Raw genomic sequence first — 19,171 nt, 5'->3', positions numbered from 1 at the left:
TTTCCAAGGTTGAAGTAGGGATCTGAGTTTTCGTTAAAAGAAAGCAATTTACAGTTTATATTGTCTTTAGCTTTATGCTGAATCATAACAGAAAAGGAAATTTCTGTTTAAGATCCTCACTTCAGTATGAGAAGCCAAGTTCCTGGAATTGTGCGGTGGCAAGGTCACTTGCCACAGCCTGGTCTGAGGCTCACGGCCAGCCTTCGGGCAGTGGGGAGCCAGCTCTCCTCCAGAGAACACAAGGATGTTCCCCACTGCCGTCTGCACAGGGTCCTAAGGGTCCTGTATTTTCAGCTGGAAAACGTGAAAGGACTCTTTAACTCGTCACCTCCGACAAATCCAACTCCACTAAGTCTCGAGGACAGCAAGTATAAAATGTGTGAATGTGGGAGGTGCTCCATGCTTAGAACAGCTCACATGTTAAAAATTAAGTCAAGAAGCATGCCTTAGTATTTTAAAATGTGACTTGAAGAAAACAAAAAAAGACGCACAGCACATTCTTGCGTGTGGCTCTGTAAACTTCTACTGATGATCACTACTGGTAGCCGAACAGGTGTGAAGGAGCCAAGGGCACCTCCATATTGGTCTTCACTCAGGTTCTCAAATGGGTTACTCAATTTAGCCTGAAGGAAATAAGGATCTACAAACTAACAACTTTGTTACTCTAAATGATGAGGTAGATTTTTTTACCCTACTATGGTAAACAAAAAGTCTAAACAACATTTAGTCTTCTTTTTAAAAACTTCAGGCTATAACCACTGTCACAAACAATGCAATTTTAGACTTCGAGGTGGCGAGGTCAGAGGTTATATGCAGACACATTATTTACTTGAGATGCTACTTGAAGAGTCAATAATCAGTCTTGGATCGATCAACTCTTTCCAGAGCACAGTGATCTAAGGAAAAATACAAAACACCAAATTTAACTCATTTTTGACATCACATAAGCTAAAAATTGTAGGTTAGTTAAGTTTCTTTAAATAGCAGGATAATGCTTTCAGAGTTAGTAAAACTTAATTTAATCACATGAAATGCAGCTAACTTTTATGTTAAACATATTTCAACCTTTGATTTAGAGCAAAGACTGCGGTGGTGAAAAGGAGATTCTGAGGTGTCAAAAAGATTCGATTTATAGATGGGTGGCTCTGGAGCTAAGGCAGGGCCTGGCAGCTGGCACAAAGTGGCTGATGTCCTTTCTCTGCCACCCAGTAGTTCTTACCCTAACCTGCCTAAAACAGAACTACTACCACACAGTGTACCAAGGCAAGGGTGAGTGATGAGAGCCATCTAGTGTCAACAGGGGAAACTACAGATTTTCTGTTTCCAGTTTTCTACATGGGGGGGGGGGGGGATTGGCTCAGTGGGCCCTGGGTTCAGCCCTCAGCGCTGGAAAAGACAACAAATTAACAAACATAGAAGCACAGGAAATGAGGCCAAACCATCTGATGCTGCCACAAACTCTAAGAACCCATTTCTAGGAGAAAAAAAAAACCCTAAAAGGATCTTATACCTTAAAAAAACACAGGCAAGTGTAGGGCATGATGGTGCAATCCTTTAATCCCAGCACTCGGGAGGCAGAGGCAGGAGGATCCCTGTGAGTTCAAGGCCAGTCGGATCTACAAAATGAGCCTGGAACAGCCAGGGCTCTGTAACCCTGTCTCTAATCAAACAAACAAAACAGGTAAGCTCAAAGTCTGATTGAGAGTTCAAACAAAATGTGAATTTTCAGCACTGAAATATAATAGCAAATAAACACAATGTTTCAATATAAGCACAAGAAGGAGTGTTGTCTTAGCCATGATCACGCTGCCTAGAAGTTACCACCAGCAACTGACTGCTGGCTTCCAGCGCAGGGAAACCATGTGCTTTTCAGGAGATTAGGGCCGGCAAGATGGCTCATCAGGAAAAGTGCCTCCTGCCAAGCCAGACAGTCTGATCCCCAGGATCCACAGAATGGAAGAAGAGAACAGACAATTGGAAGTTGTCTTCTGACCTGAACATGCATGTAAGCATATACAGACAGACGAATGGATGCGTGCACACACACATAAATCTAATTTAAAAATTAAAATAAAATGGAGCATCAGAGGGCAGAATCGCCATATTTTGTCATTCTTTATGCCATCTATGCTACTGCAGGTCAGCAGCTCAGGACTGGGGAAGCTGAGGGGCAGAAACAACTTGCAAGGCACAAGCCCCAGAGCTCACATTTCTTCTTGATAAAGTCTGGTCTCATGGCTAAGCTCAAGCTATAGCAATAGCTGTATTTGGCACTATAATGTCCGACAAAAGCCAATGTTCTCTATGGATATGGTATTTTGTGAATGATCTTTTAAATAAAAGAGGACCTTACATAACAACAACAAAAGCCAATCTTCTAAAGGATTTGAAAGCAGTGCTGTGTTTTGAACTGAGGACATAGTGCTTGTGCATGTCAGGTGGGCTCTGGGAGGTCCATGATGGCATGTTGCTTTGAAACTTGGCACCTGTTGGCTATTCCAAAGGAAGACTAAGTGCCCCAGAGCCCTGATCCTCTAGGACTTTAACACAAGCAGTTCAGGAAGCGTCAAGAGTAGTGGACCTACCCTCTTCTCCTGCGTCACGGCGTATTCTACCACCTCCGTTCCGTTTTCATTGTGATAGACCAAATCAAACTTCCCAGGTTCTTTCAAAGCTGAAACCAGAGGGTAAAGACAGTAAGCCATTTCTCTACGGTTAAAATGTTCTTCATGGGGATTTCAAACCACTGGGAAACTGCTGTGTAAACTGGGCACATGTAGGAAAGGGTAACACACTGCTAAAAAAGGCATGACTGCCCTAGCATTTCTCCGAGATGAGTTTGCTTCATCTGAATGAAACAGGCTTGATAAACACACTGAGTACACCACAGAGAATGTGCAACACAGGTACTCCCGGAGGTATCCCCAAAAGGTATTCCAAAGGGAAGGTATAGAATGTTGCTATAATCAAAAGTCATGCATGCCTAAACTTAGAAACACAAGCAGGCCTCAGCCTGTACAACAATCTGGGATCAGAAAAATGTTGATAGAAGCTGAAACGATTCAAACAACTGGTAACTGATGGGCAAAATTATCAACATTTGAAAAACATTCTAAAAATATTTACCAAAACATTGAAAATCGGAGGCTGGTTCAATGGTTAAGAGCACTGACTGCTCTTCCAGAGATCCTGAGTTCAATTCTCAGCAACCACATGGTGGCTCACAACCATCTGTAATGAGATCTGACGCCCTCTTCTGGTGAGTCTGAAGATAGCGACAGTGTACTTACAGATAATAAATAAATCTTAAAAAAAAAAAAAAACCCCAAAAACATTGACAATCTTGCCAGGGATGCAGCTCAGTTGGTAGACTGTTTCCCCAACATGCAGCAAGCCCTGGGTTCAGTCCTTTGCACCCCATAAAACTAGGTATGGTTGTGGTCATCCGTCATTCCAGCACTCAGGAGAAGAATCAGGTCAAGGTCATCATGGGCTACACAGCAAGTTCCATACCGAAATCCATGAAACTCTAACTCAAAGGGGTCTGGGGAGCAGTGAAGGGGCTCAGCAAGCAGAGGTGCTAGTAGCATAAGCCTGAAGACCTGAGTTTGATCTACTGCAAGTTGTCCTGACTTCTACATGCCTAAACATACACATAGCATATACATGCATACATATGTAATACAAGTTTGTTTGTTTTTTTAAAAACTGGGGGGGGCACATAAGTTAGGGGTAGAAGAGTAAAAATTATGTGAATATAGTACTCATGTATCAAATTCTCCAAAAAAATTAAAACACAATAAACTCCCAAATATTAATAATCATTAATGTATTTAAAAAAACAACAAATGTATATTGTGTATTTGGACGTAGAAGAGCAGACACTGAAAAGTTTTTTGTGTGTGGGATTGACACCTGCCTCCTGAGCTTTCCCACTTCCTTCCTGTGCCTTGTGGGAGGGAGGCCGCGCTCCTTCATGGCCTGGATGCTTTGAGCGGCTAACACTGTGCAACAGCTCTGAGAAGTTTCTTTTTTCCGCTTAGCAGGCTTTTTGTTTTGGTTTGAGCCCTACTGCCTCAGTGTCAGAATGCCGTGACTTGAGTCACTTTAGAAAGCTTTTGGCTGGTGTCGCATGGAACTCCTTCGTCCTCGTCACAGCGAGCTCCATCCACTAACTTCAGGAAGTTCACAGGCAAAATGTCACCATTCCCACTGCTGGCCAAGCCGCACACAATTCCACTCACTTCAAGCATGGTCCCTCTCTGTTTCTTTGCCCCAGTTTAGTTCCTCAGTTCAATGTTGTTTTGAGACACAGATTCTTATTGGGCTGGTTGGGCTGGCTGGTCCCCAAGTCCCAGGACTCTACCTGTCTCCACTTCACCAGCACTGGGATTCCAGGCTCCCACCACCCTGCCAGGCTCTTGTCTAACATGGTTCTGAGGTCAACCTCAGGTCCTCATGCCTGTAAGGCAATCCTTCTACCTTTATCTGAGCTTCCTCCAAGAACTCCACTATCTACTTATCCTGCTTCCTCGTTAGGCACCCAAGCCATACACAGTAAAAGCCCCATTCTAGGCTTTCAGGATCAATAGGTGTAGCTAACCAGGGATAAAGGAGTGCCATTTACAATAGTATGTCACCATCTAGCACATTCTGGGCCCTGGGTTCAGCCAATCCTCAACAAAAATATAAGCAAAATGTATAAACTTATGCATATAAAATGTCTAAAGTGTATATTTAATACCCAAAAGTATGTTCATTTGCCAACCTTCTGAGTGGATCTTGTTCACTGAAATGATGGAATACACACACACAAATCCCTATTATTTGTAACTTTCTCTTTCTGGTTTGTTTTGCTTTGTTGTGGTTTTTTGAGACATGGTCTTACATAATATAGCCCAGGTTGACCTCTCTAACTTTGTGACTCTTTGAGGATGATCTTGAACTTGTAATCTTCCTGTCTCAGCCTCCTGAGTGCTGGGATCACAGGAATGTCCCACCAGTTGTAGGCTGTGCTGGAGCTGTGCGAGGCAAGCACTCCATCTCCAGTCTGCTCTCCATACTTCATAGCTTTAAGTTATCTCGCTTGACAGCTCAGGCTGGCCTCTTCCACCCTCGGGAGCCTGGGGACAGAGGTGAGTGAGCAAACCCTAGTGTTTCTCTTCAAGCCGATCTGAGAGGACAGGGGTCGGAACGCAGCCGTAGAGCACTGGGCTCTGTCCCACCTGTCCAGTGGGCAGACTCTGATCCCTAACACGAGACACCAAAACGTATCGGTTCTCAGGGTTATCTAGGTGTAGATTCTTCTTAGCAGTTTTTATTGTAACCCCCTTGAGTGCACATTCAGTTTAGGTTTCCCAGGAGCAATTGCTTTTGCAGTTCACATTCACCGGTATGTGAGATCTGCCAGAGTGTGGAATGACGGGATAAGAGCAACCAGCCCAACAGCTCTGACAGCCAGTCCAGCATCTCACCCACGGAGTCGGCGCAGAGGCCCCGGAGGCCACAGTGTGCTGGCAGTGGAGAGCGGAGAACGGCTCCTAGTCCCAGGTGAGTGAAGGCCAAGGAGAACTCTTCTAGGAGGAAAGGCTGTGCAGAAGCCACTGTGGATATGTAGTCCCATGCCCCACATTCACTCCTAAAGACTCACCTGGTAAGGAGGAGAGGACTTCTATATCCACTTGCTGGGTCTCTGGATCGTGGCTCAATATTTTTCCTTCCTTCCAAAAATAAAAGACCACGTCAAAAATCTCTATGTAAAACATTGTTATAATCTAAAGGTCAATAAGTAAGTAGACTTTAAAATGGCTACTTTTATTTAATATAAATTTATCTCCATAAATCAACACGTTACGGGAAGAATAAAAACAACAGACTTATAAGCTCTCTCTACCTGAATGTACAAAAAAACCGTTAGAGGTAAAACACGTTAGTCAGACTGGTAGATACCTACAGCACTTGACGAGAGGCAAAAACTATTGTAGGTCCCCAGAATAGATGGGGTGTTGGAGGCAAAGCAGACTAAAGCCATGTGCTCAAGTGAGGAGTAGAGGTCCAGGTTCACTGGGAGAGCCACACACAAACACTGGTGCTTCCAAGCCAGCACTGCTGGAGCCACTCCAAGCCAGCGGTCCCCAGGTTTCAAAGCAGGCTTGCAGATGCATGAAGACACACTGAATCTGGCTGTGGTGGTGCATGCCTGTAATCCAAGCACTCGAGGCAGAGGCAGGAGAGTTATGAGTTCAAGACCAGCTTGAACTACACAGTTAAAACACTGCCCCTCAAAATTATAAAGTCGGGGAGGGACTGGAGAGATGACTCAAGGGCTAAGAGCACTGTCTGCTCTTCCAGAGGACCTGGGTTCAATTCCCAGCACTCACAACTGTCTGTAACCCCAGCTCCAGGGGATTTGACACCTATGCATGCATACATACATTCAGGCAAAACACCAACATACATAAAATAAAAACAAGTCATAAAAAGAAGTTAAAAAGAAGACCCACCGCCCTGTGGTCAACAATGGAAGACAAAGGCAGCTGTGGGACCATACTGAAGCCAACCAATGAGATCTTTTTCGTTGTCGGACTTCAAGACAAAGTTTCTCCAAGTAAAAGCCCTGGCTGACCTGGAACTCCTTTGTAGGCCCTACTGTCCTCAGACTCACAGAGAAAGGTTTATTTTGCGTATGTATGTATTATGTATGCATGTGTTAGTGTGTGTACATGCATGCTGGTGCCTGTGACCAGAAGAGGATGCTGGATTCCCTGGAGTTACAGGCCAGTTTCAGATGGGTTTTTGAGCCAGTTGACATGGATGCTGAGAACCAAACTCCCGTTCTCTCTAAGAGCAGCAAGCAAGTACTCCGTAAAGCTGAGGTATCTCTCCAGCCTGGCACTCGGCACCTACCCTTACCCTCTGGGCACAGAGGTGCTTTATTTTCTTGCTTGTTTTTGTCTTTGTGTAGCTATGTATTTATTCTTGGGACAGGCCCACAGTTTGATCCTCAGAAGGACAACAGTCCCGTGTACACCCCACATGGAGCTTGCCATTCTCATTTGGTTTTCTCCTAAGTGTCAGCAACGAGACTTCACGGTGACACATGTAAATGTCCACGGGACTCTCATCTTCAGTTTTTGACAGTGTTTACCATTAGGGTCTATATCATCCGCAAGCATTAAAGTATAATTTAAATACATCAGTACTTCACTTATTTAAAAGCTTCTCGAAAGGATCTTTGTTAGCCCAGCTGGCTTTGTATTCAAAACTCTCCTGCCTCAGACTCCTGAGTGCTGATGTCATAGGTCGGTGCTACTACACTAGACACGTTTCTGATATGCTAAATTTAATCTTTTTTTTTTAAGAGAATAATAAAGCTCATTATACTGTCCAAGCTAGCTGTGAATGAACTCCTGCCTCTGAGGCCTGGGTGACTTGGACAAGTCCACCCCACACCCAGCTAACTTCATTATTTTCATACAAACAGCCTTACCTTGTAGTCAGAGACATCAGGGGAGTAGTCAGATGTGAGTTCCAAAAGCTAGAAGAGAAGAAAAATCCTTCAAGTGCACAAATCCCCCTTATATCCTCAACCTCCTAGGACTCCTCTTTCCTACCCCAAGAACACAGGCTATGCAGAGGTCCCCACTCCCAGCCATCTGAGGCCCCACCAGGACTCCTCACAATTGCAGACAGTTTTTGTAAACATTACTTAATAAGGAAGCTGGGGTGGGGGGTAATCTTGTTTTCATTACGGTCAGTGCTATCTGAACATATACCTTAAATGCAATCTTTTCTCCGACTTGAGGGGCAGCTGCCAACAGTGGTAATAGACTATAGTCCTTCTTGGGGCTCTCTACTGGATTCTGGAAAACAGACATGTGCCTTCATTACTGGTGAGAAAATGAGAGCCCATGCCACGCAATGCCACCGGGTGGAGATGAGCTGCATGGGGAAAGGGAGGAGGCTGACTCGCAAACGTTAAACGCTTACCTGGATCACCGTGGATGAGTTTGTTAGAATATCATTTAACTGTTTCTGCTTCTGGCTCTCAGAGCTTCTATTTAAGATACAGGAAAGAGCTTGCCCTCGCCCTCGCCCTCGGCCCCGAACGCCCCGGCCCCTCAGTCCCTTTCCAAACAAGAAGTCCTCTCCTCGCCCCCATCCTCTTCCCAAACTGGTGGGGACGGTCACACTGGGAGGACCAGGAGCTTGTCTGCCTCTGCTTGAGTCAGAAGGCTTCCATCCCATAGTACCCGAAGTCTCCAGGGAGAGCCCTGGACCGGAACATCCTTGCCCTGCAAAGAGGCCTGTTGTCTTTAAGAAGTCAGATGTGCCCTCAAGCATGTTCTTGGACACCAGGAACTGGTCTTCCGACTCTGAACTCGAGTCTGAACTGGAGGATGAAGTTCTGGAGGTCTTGCCCTTGCTGGAGCTGAAGGTAAAGCCAGGCTTTGAGGCCTGTCTGTTGGCAGCTGCAGTTTTTGGAGCAGGTCCATCTTTCAGCAGCTCAGATGACAGTTTCTCTGAAAAGGTGAGCTCCTGCACCGTGACACTGCAGTGGCCATCACTGACTGACTCTGGACAGGACTCAGACTCTGACAGGTAGCTTGAACTCCCTTTCGGCCCCGTGCTGCTTCTCCTCCGGGCTTTAGCAAGGCTGCTTCTGGAGGAGGCCCTGGGGAAGCTGCAGTTCTGTGAGCCCCCCTCTTTAGGCGTCTGTTGTTTGGGAGATTTGGGGGCCCTGGTCTGCTTCTTCTGTTCACACTTCTTTCTTTTTGAAGACTTCTTTTTGGTCTCTTCCTCGTCCTCCTCAGCCGGGCTGCTTGTCACTTTGCTTTTGCTCTTGCTCTTTGTCCGCCCCGTCTCATCCGGGAAGACTTTTGTCTCCAGGTCTGAGGCCTTCTCATTATGGCTGCTGTCCTCCTGCCTCTTGCAGTGTTTCTTGGAACACTTGTAACCCTGATCCATTTCCTCGTCCTCCATCAACTTAAAAGCCCGCTTCTTCGCTTTCCTACATGGGAAATTAGAGTTGCCACCATTGCTTACTATCAAATTCTCAGGGAGTCCTTGATCTTCTAACTTAACCCTGTTGGAAGAGGAGAGAAGGCTCAAATGAGCAGCTGGTAAGCACTGGTCTGGCAGGCACTCGTACATGGCCAAGACTGAAGACGGTCACATAGCTAAGGATGAGACTCCACAGCATCACCCACACAACACAGCTCTCTCATGTGGCTGGTTTGTTTTCTCTTTGTAGTTTTGAGACAGGGTCTGGCTATGTCACCCTAGGTGGCCTGGAACTCACTGTGGAGTCAGGCTGGCCTCTGACTCACAGAGATCCATGGTCTCTTCTTCCTGAGTGCTGGGATTAAAGGTGTGTGTCATGCCTAGTTCACTGTGGCTAGTTTTATTAACTTAATGTATATTGGGGCCCACACATTTTCTTCTCTAACTTATACATTACCAACAAACTAGGTAATCTTTCATTTCTGAGGTCCCAAAATACAGCTCAAACAGGTAACTTGCCAAGACCCACAGGTGATAAGTAACAGGTAGGATAGTCTGACCTTGGCTTGCCTAACTTCAAAACTAACGATCTTTTTTTACAATATAAGTTTTAAAAATGTATTGAGCATTTCATACATACAAAATTTATTTCAATCACACATACAAACATCAGCTTCCATCTTCTCTCAGATGCCCCTGATTTCATGTCCCATTTTCTTAACTCACAATCTTGTTACTGTGTGTTAGCCATCTTAACATCATCTTTATAAGAGATGAACATATTAGCCATCTGGTTTTGTGTTAGAATGAGTAAAAACAGAAAATGAATCTGAGTGTTAAATAAGGAAAATGTGCTGCACATAGACATAATGAAATATTATTCAGCTGTATAAAGAAGGTACATAATTTCCATTAGTATAGAGACAGCTGGAGGACAGCATGCTATAGGGGGACAATCGGCTATAGGGGGACAATCAGCTATAGAGAGACAAATGCCACACATGTTCACATACATGAAGACTTAAAAATCAAGAATCACAAAGAAGTATAAAATAGAACAGTAGTTATCAGAACCTAAGAAGGTTATGGGGGAAGGTAAGAACCTCCTGTACACTCTGATAGAAAGACTAAATTCTAATGTTCCTCTAATTAACTGCCACCAAAGAACTACAAGAGAGGTTTTCTCTTTGTCTTTCTTTCTCCTTCCTTTCTTTTTTCTTTCCTTGTTTGGAAGATACTGGTATCTTTGGCTGGCTTGAATTCAGAGATCTACCTGTGTCTGCTACCCAAGTGCTAAGATTAAAGGTGAGTCTGAGAAAGGCTTTTCAATGTCCCTCAAATAAAAAACCAGTATGAGGAGTATGCACGAGCGTATGTATGCACGCACATGCGTGCACGCGCTCGCGCACGCACATACACACACATACACACACATACACACACATACACACATATACACACACACACACACACACACACACACACACACACACACACACACACACATTCTCTGGGAACAGAAGAGACGGTTGGATTCCCTAGAGTTGAACATAAAGATGGTTGTGAACCACTGTGTGTGGGTGCTGGGAACCAAACTCAAGTCCCTTACAGAGCAGATAGAGCTCTGGACTGCTGAGCTGTCTCCCCAACCCCTCTCCTCAATATACATCACTGGCAATGGTCCACTGTCCTCAACCCTCAGTCCTTGCAATAGTGAGATCACCGGTGAGTCTAGCTCTGACTCAGGAAACTGACATGCTCATCTGGCAACATGTCTACTAAAACTACAATGACACCGAGAAGATTCACATGTTCCTGTATAAGGATGACACACAATCGTGTCCCATCGCCCCCTCCAAGGCTCAGGGAACATCAGAGAGGAGAGGGGACGAAATAACACAAGAGCTGACATAGCCACTGCACTCAGGAGTGGCTATCTGCAAACGAGCTACACAGGACTGGGCCCCTCAACAGTTCACTGGGATGTAAGAAGGCCCCACCCCTCCCTCACAACTATTAAAAATAAACAGTAAATTGCTGTGCTCAGTGCCTCAACCAATAGAGTACTTGCTGGGCAAGCTTTGGAGCCCGAGTGTGCTGCTGTGTATCTGTAATCCAAGCACTGGGAAGGTGGAGACAGACTGCAATAGACAGACCCTGGAGCTCACTAGCTAGGCCAGCCTAACCTAGCTCCAGGTTCAGTGAGAGACCCTGTCTCAGAAAGCTGAGGTGATTGAGAAAGGCATTAGGCATCAACCTCTGGCCTCCACACATAAACTTACACATATGCCTGCACACCCAATGCTATGTGCACACACACATTCAAGCTGTAGACAAATATACATACAATGAATCTTTCAGGGGAAGAAAGTTATAAGGAGAAAGAAACAAACAAATAAAAAAACCTTTCACACTTAGTTGCTCTTTTTATTCTCTTAATGTTGAGATTTTATTTATTTTTCTTTATATGGGTGTTTTGACTGCATGTATGTCTGTGTGCTGTACCCATGATAGGGACCTGAACCCTGAACCAAAGATCAGTCAGTGTTCTTAACCACGGAGCCATCTCACCATCCCTTGCATGTAGTTTTTTCCTATGTTCTACACCATTTACCACCAGGGCTAGCAGCAATCCACCTCCCTATCACCCTGGACTGAATCCAGGACCTCAGGCACCCTAGCTAGGGAAGCACTCATTCACTTACTGAGCAACATTCTCAGGGCCACAGAGGTAACTTCTTTCCAGATGCAATTGTTACATTTGAGGCATTTAGGAGAAACTTCTCTGTCATTTGCTGCAATTACTGCTTGAAATAGCTTTAACAGTTTTTTTTTTTTTTTTTTTACATCATTAGCATCACTATAAGAATGTAATTCCTGGGTGATTCATTGATTTAAGTAGTAACTGTAGCCAGCAGCAAGTTATTAAATCATTAGGTAAGGAACCATTTGGGAAGTAAACTTAACAGGTGGGGACACAGGCCTTTCTCTTGTTTAAATAGCCTTTAAATTGCACTGAAAACGGGCTTATTTCTGCTAGAAGAAAGGGAAAAACGCCTTGGCTGGTTTTAGCCCCAGCATCTGGGAGACAGAAGCAGGCAGACCCCTATAGCTTCAGCCTGGTCTACACAGAGAACTTGCCACAAAAAAGAAAGGGGAGGGGGAAATTGGGAAAGGAGGGGAAGGGAAGGGGAGGGAGGAAAGGAGAGGGGACAGGAGGGGAGGGGAGGGCACAGGAGGGGAGGGGAGGGGACAGGAGGGGAGGGGAGGGGAGGAGAGGAGAGGAGAAAAGAGGGAAGGAGAGGAGAGGTTTGAAATTTGTACTATCTCAAGTTTTTACCTGAAGCAGAATAACCAACAAATCATAGTATTCCTGATTTAAGAGAGATGCAAAGATATGATTATTGTTTCTATTCATTTCCCTGAAGTTCTGAAGGAATCTCGCAAATGTGACACTCTACAGAAAGCATTATTAAAGACAAGCAAGAAATAGCCTGGTTTATAATTCTGAATTTGATTCAACATAGCTGAAGTTCAAAGGTGTGTGGGGGGTTGAGGGACATAGATTAAATCAGCCAAGTATGAATGTCAACTGGAATGACCAATCACATCATCCCACCATCTGTAATAACTAAGCCACCTGCCAACTAGTCACACTACAGTCGCTCCTGGATACTCACTGAGTGTCAACTTTTAAAATCGTTTTGAGACAGGGTTTTTCTACCTAGCCATCACTGTCTCACTATATGTAGAAGAGGCTGGCTTCAAATTCAGAGATCTGCCTGCCTCTGTCCTTTGCCTCCTGAGAGTTACGATTAAAGGTATACACTACTACGTCATATTTTTCCTTCTCCCATCTCTCATTCGTTTTTCTGTGTAGCCCTGGCTGTCCCCGAACTCACTCTGCAGACCAGACTGGAATCAAACTCACAGAGATCCGCCTGCCTCTGCCTCCCGGCTACTGAGAGTAAAGGCGGGCACCACTACTTTTACTTTTTTCTCCTTTTTAAACAAGTCTCACATATGCCAGGCTGACCTATGTAGCCAAGGGAACTTTGAATCCCTGAACCTCCTGTCTTCACCTCCCCAGTGCTGGGATTCCTTTTTAGACAGCTGGGAATCAAATCTAAGTCTTGGAAATAGTCAAGCAGTCAAGCAACGAACTGAAATACACACTCAGCTTCTGTGTCCCTATACACAATTGAAATGCACTCAAATACCAATTCAAAGGGACCCAATGATACCTGAATGAGACACAGAATGACATCCACCAGAAGTGGACGTTGCCAAGGTGCTAATTCCATACATTACTAAGAAAACATTTCTGTCTTCCTGCCCACTTTCGTTTCCTGCCCCTGACACCAAGTGCAGCTCAGAGAAGGCGGGTCTGTGGCACATCTGCGCCATGCGCACACCACCCAGAGCCTGGCTGAGTGAGCACCGGCTCTGCTCTTGAGCACCGGAGCTGCCTCAAGTCTAGGCCCCTTGGCATGAGAAGCGTCCTGGGGAAGGATGCTCCATCCCAGGCTGGACCACTTAGGAGGATCTTTCGCACGTGACTTTCTGCAGCTAGCTCGCCACCCCTGTCCTTGATAGTGCGGTCCAGGAAGCGCGCCCCACCCCAGCCGCGCGCCCCCACCCTTCACCCCACCTCCCACCCACCCCCACCCCGCGCGCTCCCGCGCACCTGAGACAGTCGTTGTCTCTCACCAGGCGCGCGCTCTCGGCAGGGGGCAGTAGCCCCCCTTCCAGATAGAGGCCCAGGAGCGCCCCGGAACTGAAGCCGAAGCGCTGGCGGATGAGACTGATGAGATCCGTGACAACTCGGCATCTGTTCAGGTCAACCAGAAGCCAGAAGACCGTGCAGTGTGGAGTGGCCGGCGGCGGGTAGTCAAATTGAAGCCGTAGCCTAACCGTCTCGGAGGCTGCCATCTTGCTCATGCTCAACGGAAGCCGAGATGTTCCACGGGGCTACGGAGAGGCGAGCTCCGGCGGCCCGCCCCCGGCAGCAGCTAGCGGGCGCCGCCTAGGGGCGCAAGTCGGTCTGCAGCCTCCCAACACAAGCGCCCATTCTTTCCCAGAACTGAAAAGGGCTGAATATATGCAAGCGACTGTCAGGATAGCCTCTAGGATATTGGTTCGTGTAATTAAACAGAAATAAACCAAAAATCTGCAAAACTAGTAAGCAGCAAGCCTGACTCAAACCCTGTAGGTCTTTGGGATTAAATCACTGCTACTTTCTTTTGATGTTAGGGTCAAAGTCAAAGACTTATATCACGCCTGTTATGGAAATGCCCTACCCCATAGATATGCCCCAGCCCTACATTGCCATTATAGCTAATCAAAATATCGTATAAAACGACACACACTAGTCACCCAATAATTAAACCTAGAAACGCACACAGATTTATCTATCTATTAAACAGATAGATGAGCCTTTATGTGGGGATATTTAATCCACTAGATGAGATAATTCATTATTAGTTTGGGATTGTTTTGTTTGTATTTATAGATGTAAACTTCTGAGAAATTAATTGTTCAGATAATATGGAAGGATTTATGTTTTTGACTATCAGGAATTCCTTACACTTCAAGTTAAGTGCTACAATTAAAGGCTTACTTTTAAGTATCTTAGGGGAATACAGAGATGGCTCAGGAATTAAGAGCACTGGCTTCTCTTCCAGAAGATGCAGACTCTGGGATCCACCCCATATGCAGCCACCAAACCCAAGAGCTATTGCTGATGCCAAGAATTACCAGCTGACAGGAGCCTGGTATGAGTGTCTCACAGAGTCTCCTGTGAGGCTCTGCCAGAGTCATACAGATACAGTTGAGGATGCTTGCAGCTAGCCATCGGACTGAACACAGGGACCCCAATGAAAGAGCTAGAGAAAGGACTGAAGGAGCTGAAAGGTTCTGCAACACCATGGGAAGAACAACATTATCAACCAACCTAACACTCCAGAACTCTCAGGGACTAAAACACCAACCAATGAGCACACATGGAGAGACCCATGGCTCCAGTTGCATATGTAGCAGAGGATGGCAGTGTCTGACATCAATGGGAGAAGAGGCCTTTGGTCCAGTGAAGGTGCATTTTCCAAGTGTAGGGGAGTGCCAAGGCACTGAGGTGGAGAGGGTGATTGGAAGAGGGAGCACCTTCATGGAAGCAGGAGGAGGGGGAGGGTGGATGAAAGTGGGGGGAAGGGGATTACATTTGAAATGTAAATACAGAAAATATCCAATTTTAAAAAGTGGAAAAAAAAAAAGATGCAAACTCAATTTCCAGCACACACATGGCAGCTCACAACTGTAACTACAGGTCTAGGGGATCCAACACCCCCACAGAGATATAATTGCAGGCAAAACACTAATGCACATAGAATAAAATTAAACACATCTAAAGAAGTATTTTTAACATTCTAGAAACCAAAAGCACAGATTCTTCTTTCCTCCTGTTGAAAACAAAGAGCTTTGGAGCTGGGGAGACGGCTCCAAGGTTAAGGAGGATTGCTACCAAGGCAGACAACCTGAGGTAGGTCCCTGGGACTCACATGGTAGGAGTTGGTAGAGGGGACCAACTCCAGCAAGCCATCCTCCAACTTCCACACATGTCATAGCATGAACATCCCCCTACAAAAAATAAATAGAATTAAATTTTTTTCTAAAATGTTTTTAATGGTTTTTGTTTTGGTAGTCGAGACAAGGCTTCTATGTGTAATCCTGGCTGCCCTAGAACTCTTCCTTGTAGACCAGGTTGGCTTGGAATTCACGGATCTGCTTGCCTCTGCCTCCCGAGTGCTCCAGTTGAAGGCATGTGTCACCACAGCTGGGGATTTGTTTATATTTTATGTGTTCGGGTGTGCTTCATTCATGAACTGCCTGAGGGCCCAGAAGACAGTGGCAGAGGCTGGGGAATAAACGTACAAGCTGGGAGTTGAAAACTGAACCCAGATCCTCTGGAAAAGCAGCCAGAACTCTTAACTCCTAAGCAATATTTCCAGCTGCCTTTTTTGTTTTGTTTTGGCTGGAAACAGTATCTCACTATGTACCTCTGGATGACCTTGAACTCACTAAGATCCACTAGCTTCTGCCTCCCCATTGCTGGAATTTAAGCACACACTATTGCAACCAAACATTTTTTTTTTGCAACCTATTTTTTTTCTTTATAAAAAGATTTATTTTATGCATATAAGTACACTGCCACTGTCCTCAGAAGAAGACACAAGAGGTCATCAGGTCCCTTTACAGATGGTTATGAGCCACCATGTGGTTGCTGAGAATTGAACTCAGAACCTCTGGAAGAGCAGTCTCTCCAGACCCCAAAAGAAGTTCTTGAGCCAGTGTCCCTCAATGTCAATACGACCACAAGTTGAACTCAACAACTCTATGGAAGGCAAACCAGTGCATGAATGTCATTAGCAGAGAATTCCTAGCAAACCAAACCAAGTCTCAGAGCTCATCTCCACTGTCTCTGGGGTCATATTTATTATGTTCTTCATCATGGGTCCTTCTTGCGGCTGCTGTAGCAAAACTTCCCTTCAGCTGTGTCTGCTTCACCTATGTCAGGAAAACATACTTTCACCTGTCTGCTCCAGCAAGACATCTTCCACCTGTGAGCCCCCAGCAAAACATCATTTGACAGTAACTAACTCCTCAAAGAAACTAGAAGCTTCCACTTCAATGGTTTGTGTCTGAGATTGGAGGAGTCTGTTTTCCACTGATGCACCAAATCAAGTCCCCATAAGTTCATGGCTCTATTAGCCACATATGGCTTTAAGTTACCTATTTGCCCTTCTGGCCCCAAACACCTGACCCATGTTGCACTTTGTGTTAGCTAAACAAACTTCAGTCCCTAGAGGTTACATATTTACCTCCTCAAGAAGCCAATCTGGAGGTCAAGGTTGTGGTGAATTGTTACACCTGCTCCTGTGGTTACTAAACCTCCACTTCAGTTCCATGGATTGTATTTTCTGCTCAGGTCTCAGATCATTTAGCAGTTTGTGAAAATGTATTTTCTATTCTCTCCTGAATTTGAAAATTTCAGGTTATGTACTGAAGCTGTTCTCACCTTAAACACATCCAGGGTGTAGGGAATGAGGGACCATGCTACCAGACAGGCCCAAGAACTGGTCAGGCTGAGCGAGGTCAAACCCTGGGAGTTTTTTTGAGAACTGCAAGAGCAGAGTCGCTTCCTGCTTGTTTCTGTACCTGCCCTGGAACACAAAACCAGGACACCCAATCCAGACGACTGCAGAGGGCACACAGTTCTGTAGTACAGGACTTCTCCATGCTAATGAGATGGCATGAGCCTTTAGCCAATGACCTTCCCTTCCTGGGTATTCTCATTCTCTTCCAAGATATGTATATATTTTCAAATAAAATATGTGCCCACATCTACCCCTCAAAAAGTAATATGAACAGGAAATGACTTTCTCAAGAGAGCTACTTCATTAGAGATGGCCTCAGACAAGCCTTCATCTAAGAGACACAAGGCTCTTCTCCCAGGCCTCCAGTACTGGGCACTGGCTCTCAATCAGACCAGATCCTGGTCTTCTACCCTCTGCTTCCCCGTTCATGCTTGGCAAATGTAGACAGATACCCCACCCCTGACTTTCTCTCCAGGTGGTACACCAGCAGTGCCTGGGCACCCAGAGAGGAGACTGAGAACCACACTCATCCCAGACCTCTTTCCTCCCCAACCAGTTCCAGGTATAGCAGGTCTCGACATTATCCCGAAAGGAAACATTGATTGTGGACTCCCTGTTCTGGCCTTTGTTATGCCTGCTCAGGGCTGGCATGGTGGTGGCTTCTGGACACCCCCAGCAGAGCACAATGTGGTATGACATCACAGCAGTACTTTTTAAAAAACAAGTAACAGACAGCCAAATCTTTTTTTATTGGGGAATAGGTCCTTTAAGAGGTGGGCCTGGGGCCCTTACTGCTCAATTTTCTCAGCACTGTTTCTGGAATCCTTTATCAGATGTTGTCCAAATCTTGAATGAAAATAGGGGTAAATGTGCAAGCCTTCAAAGGGAAAGTGTGTTCTGAAGGCCAGGCTGACTGTGGCTGGGGAGTGTGGCTCTGCTACCTGGCTAGAAAAGCCACATTCAGCCATATTTGTTTCATCAAGGAGCCATTTGCTTTTGAACAGTAGCTGCTCCTCAGGAGGCCCAGAACACTCAGCTTGAGTTCTAAGACAGTGCTCCACTCCTTGACTTCAGCGAAGATGGTGAATCTTCTCGTACCAAACCATGAGAAACACATCACACCGCGTGGCTGCTCCTCTCCTGATGCTCTAGACCTGAGCGGTGTCAACAACAGGCATTAATCTTTAATCATACTGAGGCTGAGTTTCTCTGGCCCTGACAAGAGTGAGGAGGCCCCTTAGGGTGTTGTTAATCTGAATTCATTAACCCAACACTGCACCTTATACATACTGATGGCTAAGGCATTCTTTTGGATTATTTCTAGAGGGAAAAACTGTTTCTACGATGCCTGGCCTATAATCCCCCTTATGATGACCTTTGTTACCACAGTTAAAACATATGACAGTCTGATTAAGAATTTTAGAAAATATTTCTATCAGATTAGCATGATAAGTGTGAGATTCGATATCCCTAATCCATTCCTTGATTGGTACTGATGGTGCATTTAAAGGTCCAATCGCCATTTTGAATTCAGACTTGGCATTTTGAAAAGTCAAGGATTCAATTAATATGTTTTCACACATCTGAATCTGATGTGATTCTTTTTACAGCTGAAGTCAATTTTGCTAAAATTCAGGGAAGGCTGACTTTGGGGACTTGTGTGATTTTAGTAAATGACTCAGAACTCTTGATTCTTCAACCTCCTCTCAAGCATTTAAAACTGCTAAATAACATAGCACCAAGGTATGATCATCCAGTTCAAGCTGCCTTGGTAACTCAGCATTGTGACCTTCCCCTAGCAAGTAATCTTTGGAAATATCAATACCTCTAGCCCAATTTTGTTGTTAGCTCCTAGCTCCCTCTATCTACCAAGGTCACGATTGTAACCAAGGTTACTAATCTTTCCAGTCTTGGGGGGACAATTCTGTTTTGACTTGTCCATGATTTAATATCCACTTCAAGTAGGATGAATGCAATTCATAGGAAACAATCTATTCCTTGAATCTCCTCAAATCCAA

General features: G+C 45.2%; 1 protein-coding gene across 1 annotated transcript; it reads right to left on the bottom strand.

Moving 5' to 3' along the window:
• Positions 1-108: 108 nt before the first annotated feature.
• Positions 109-13,944, bottom strand: COIL (coilin; the record flags this gene model as incomplete). Its single annotated transcript, XM_080922909.1, has 7 exons — positions 109-896; positions 2,586-2,674; positions 5,651-5,720; positions 7,490-7,537; positions 7,776-7,862; positions 7,990-9,085; positions 13,691-13,944. The coding sequence occupies 7 exons, from the start codon at positions 13,942-13,944 to the stop codon at positions 822-824; spliced, it is 1,719 nt and encodes a 572-aa protein (XP_080779035.1). The 3' UTR covers positions 109-821.
• Positions 13,945-19,171: the final 5,227 nt, after the last annotated feature.

The sequence above is a fragment of the Micromys minutus genome (assembly GCF_963924665.1).
Source record: "Micromys minutus genome assembly, chromosome: 10".
NCBI lineage: Eukaryota > Metazoa > Chordata > Mammalia > Rodentia > Muridae > Micromys > Micromys minutus.
Note: the sequence above shows the minus strand (reverse complement) of the source record. Positions and strands in the feature narration are given on the sequence as shown.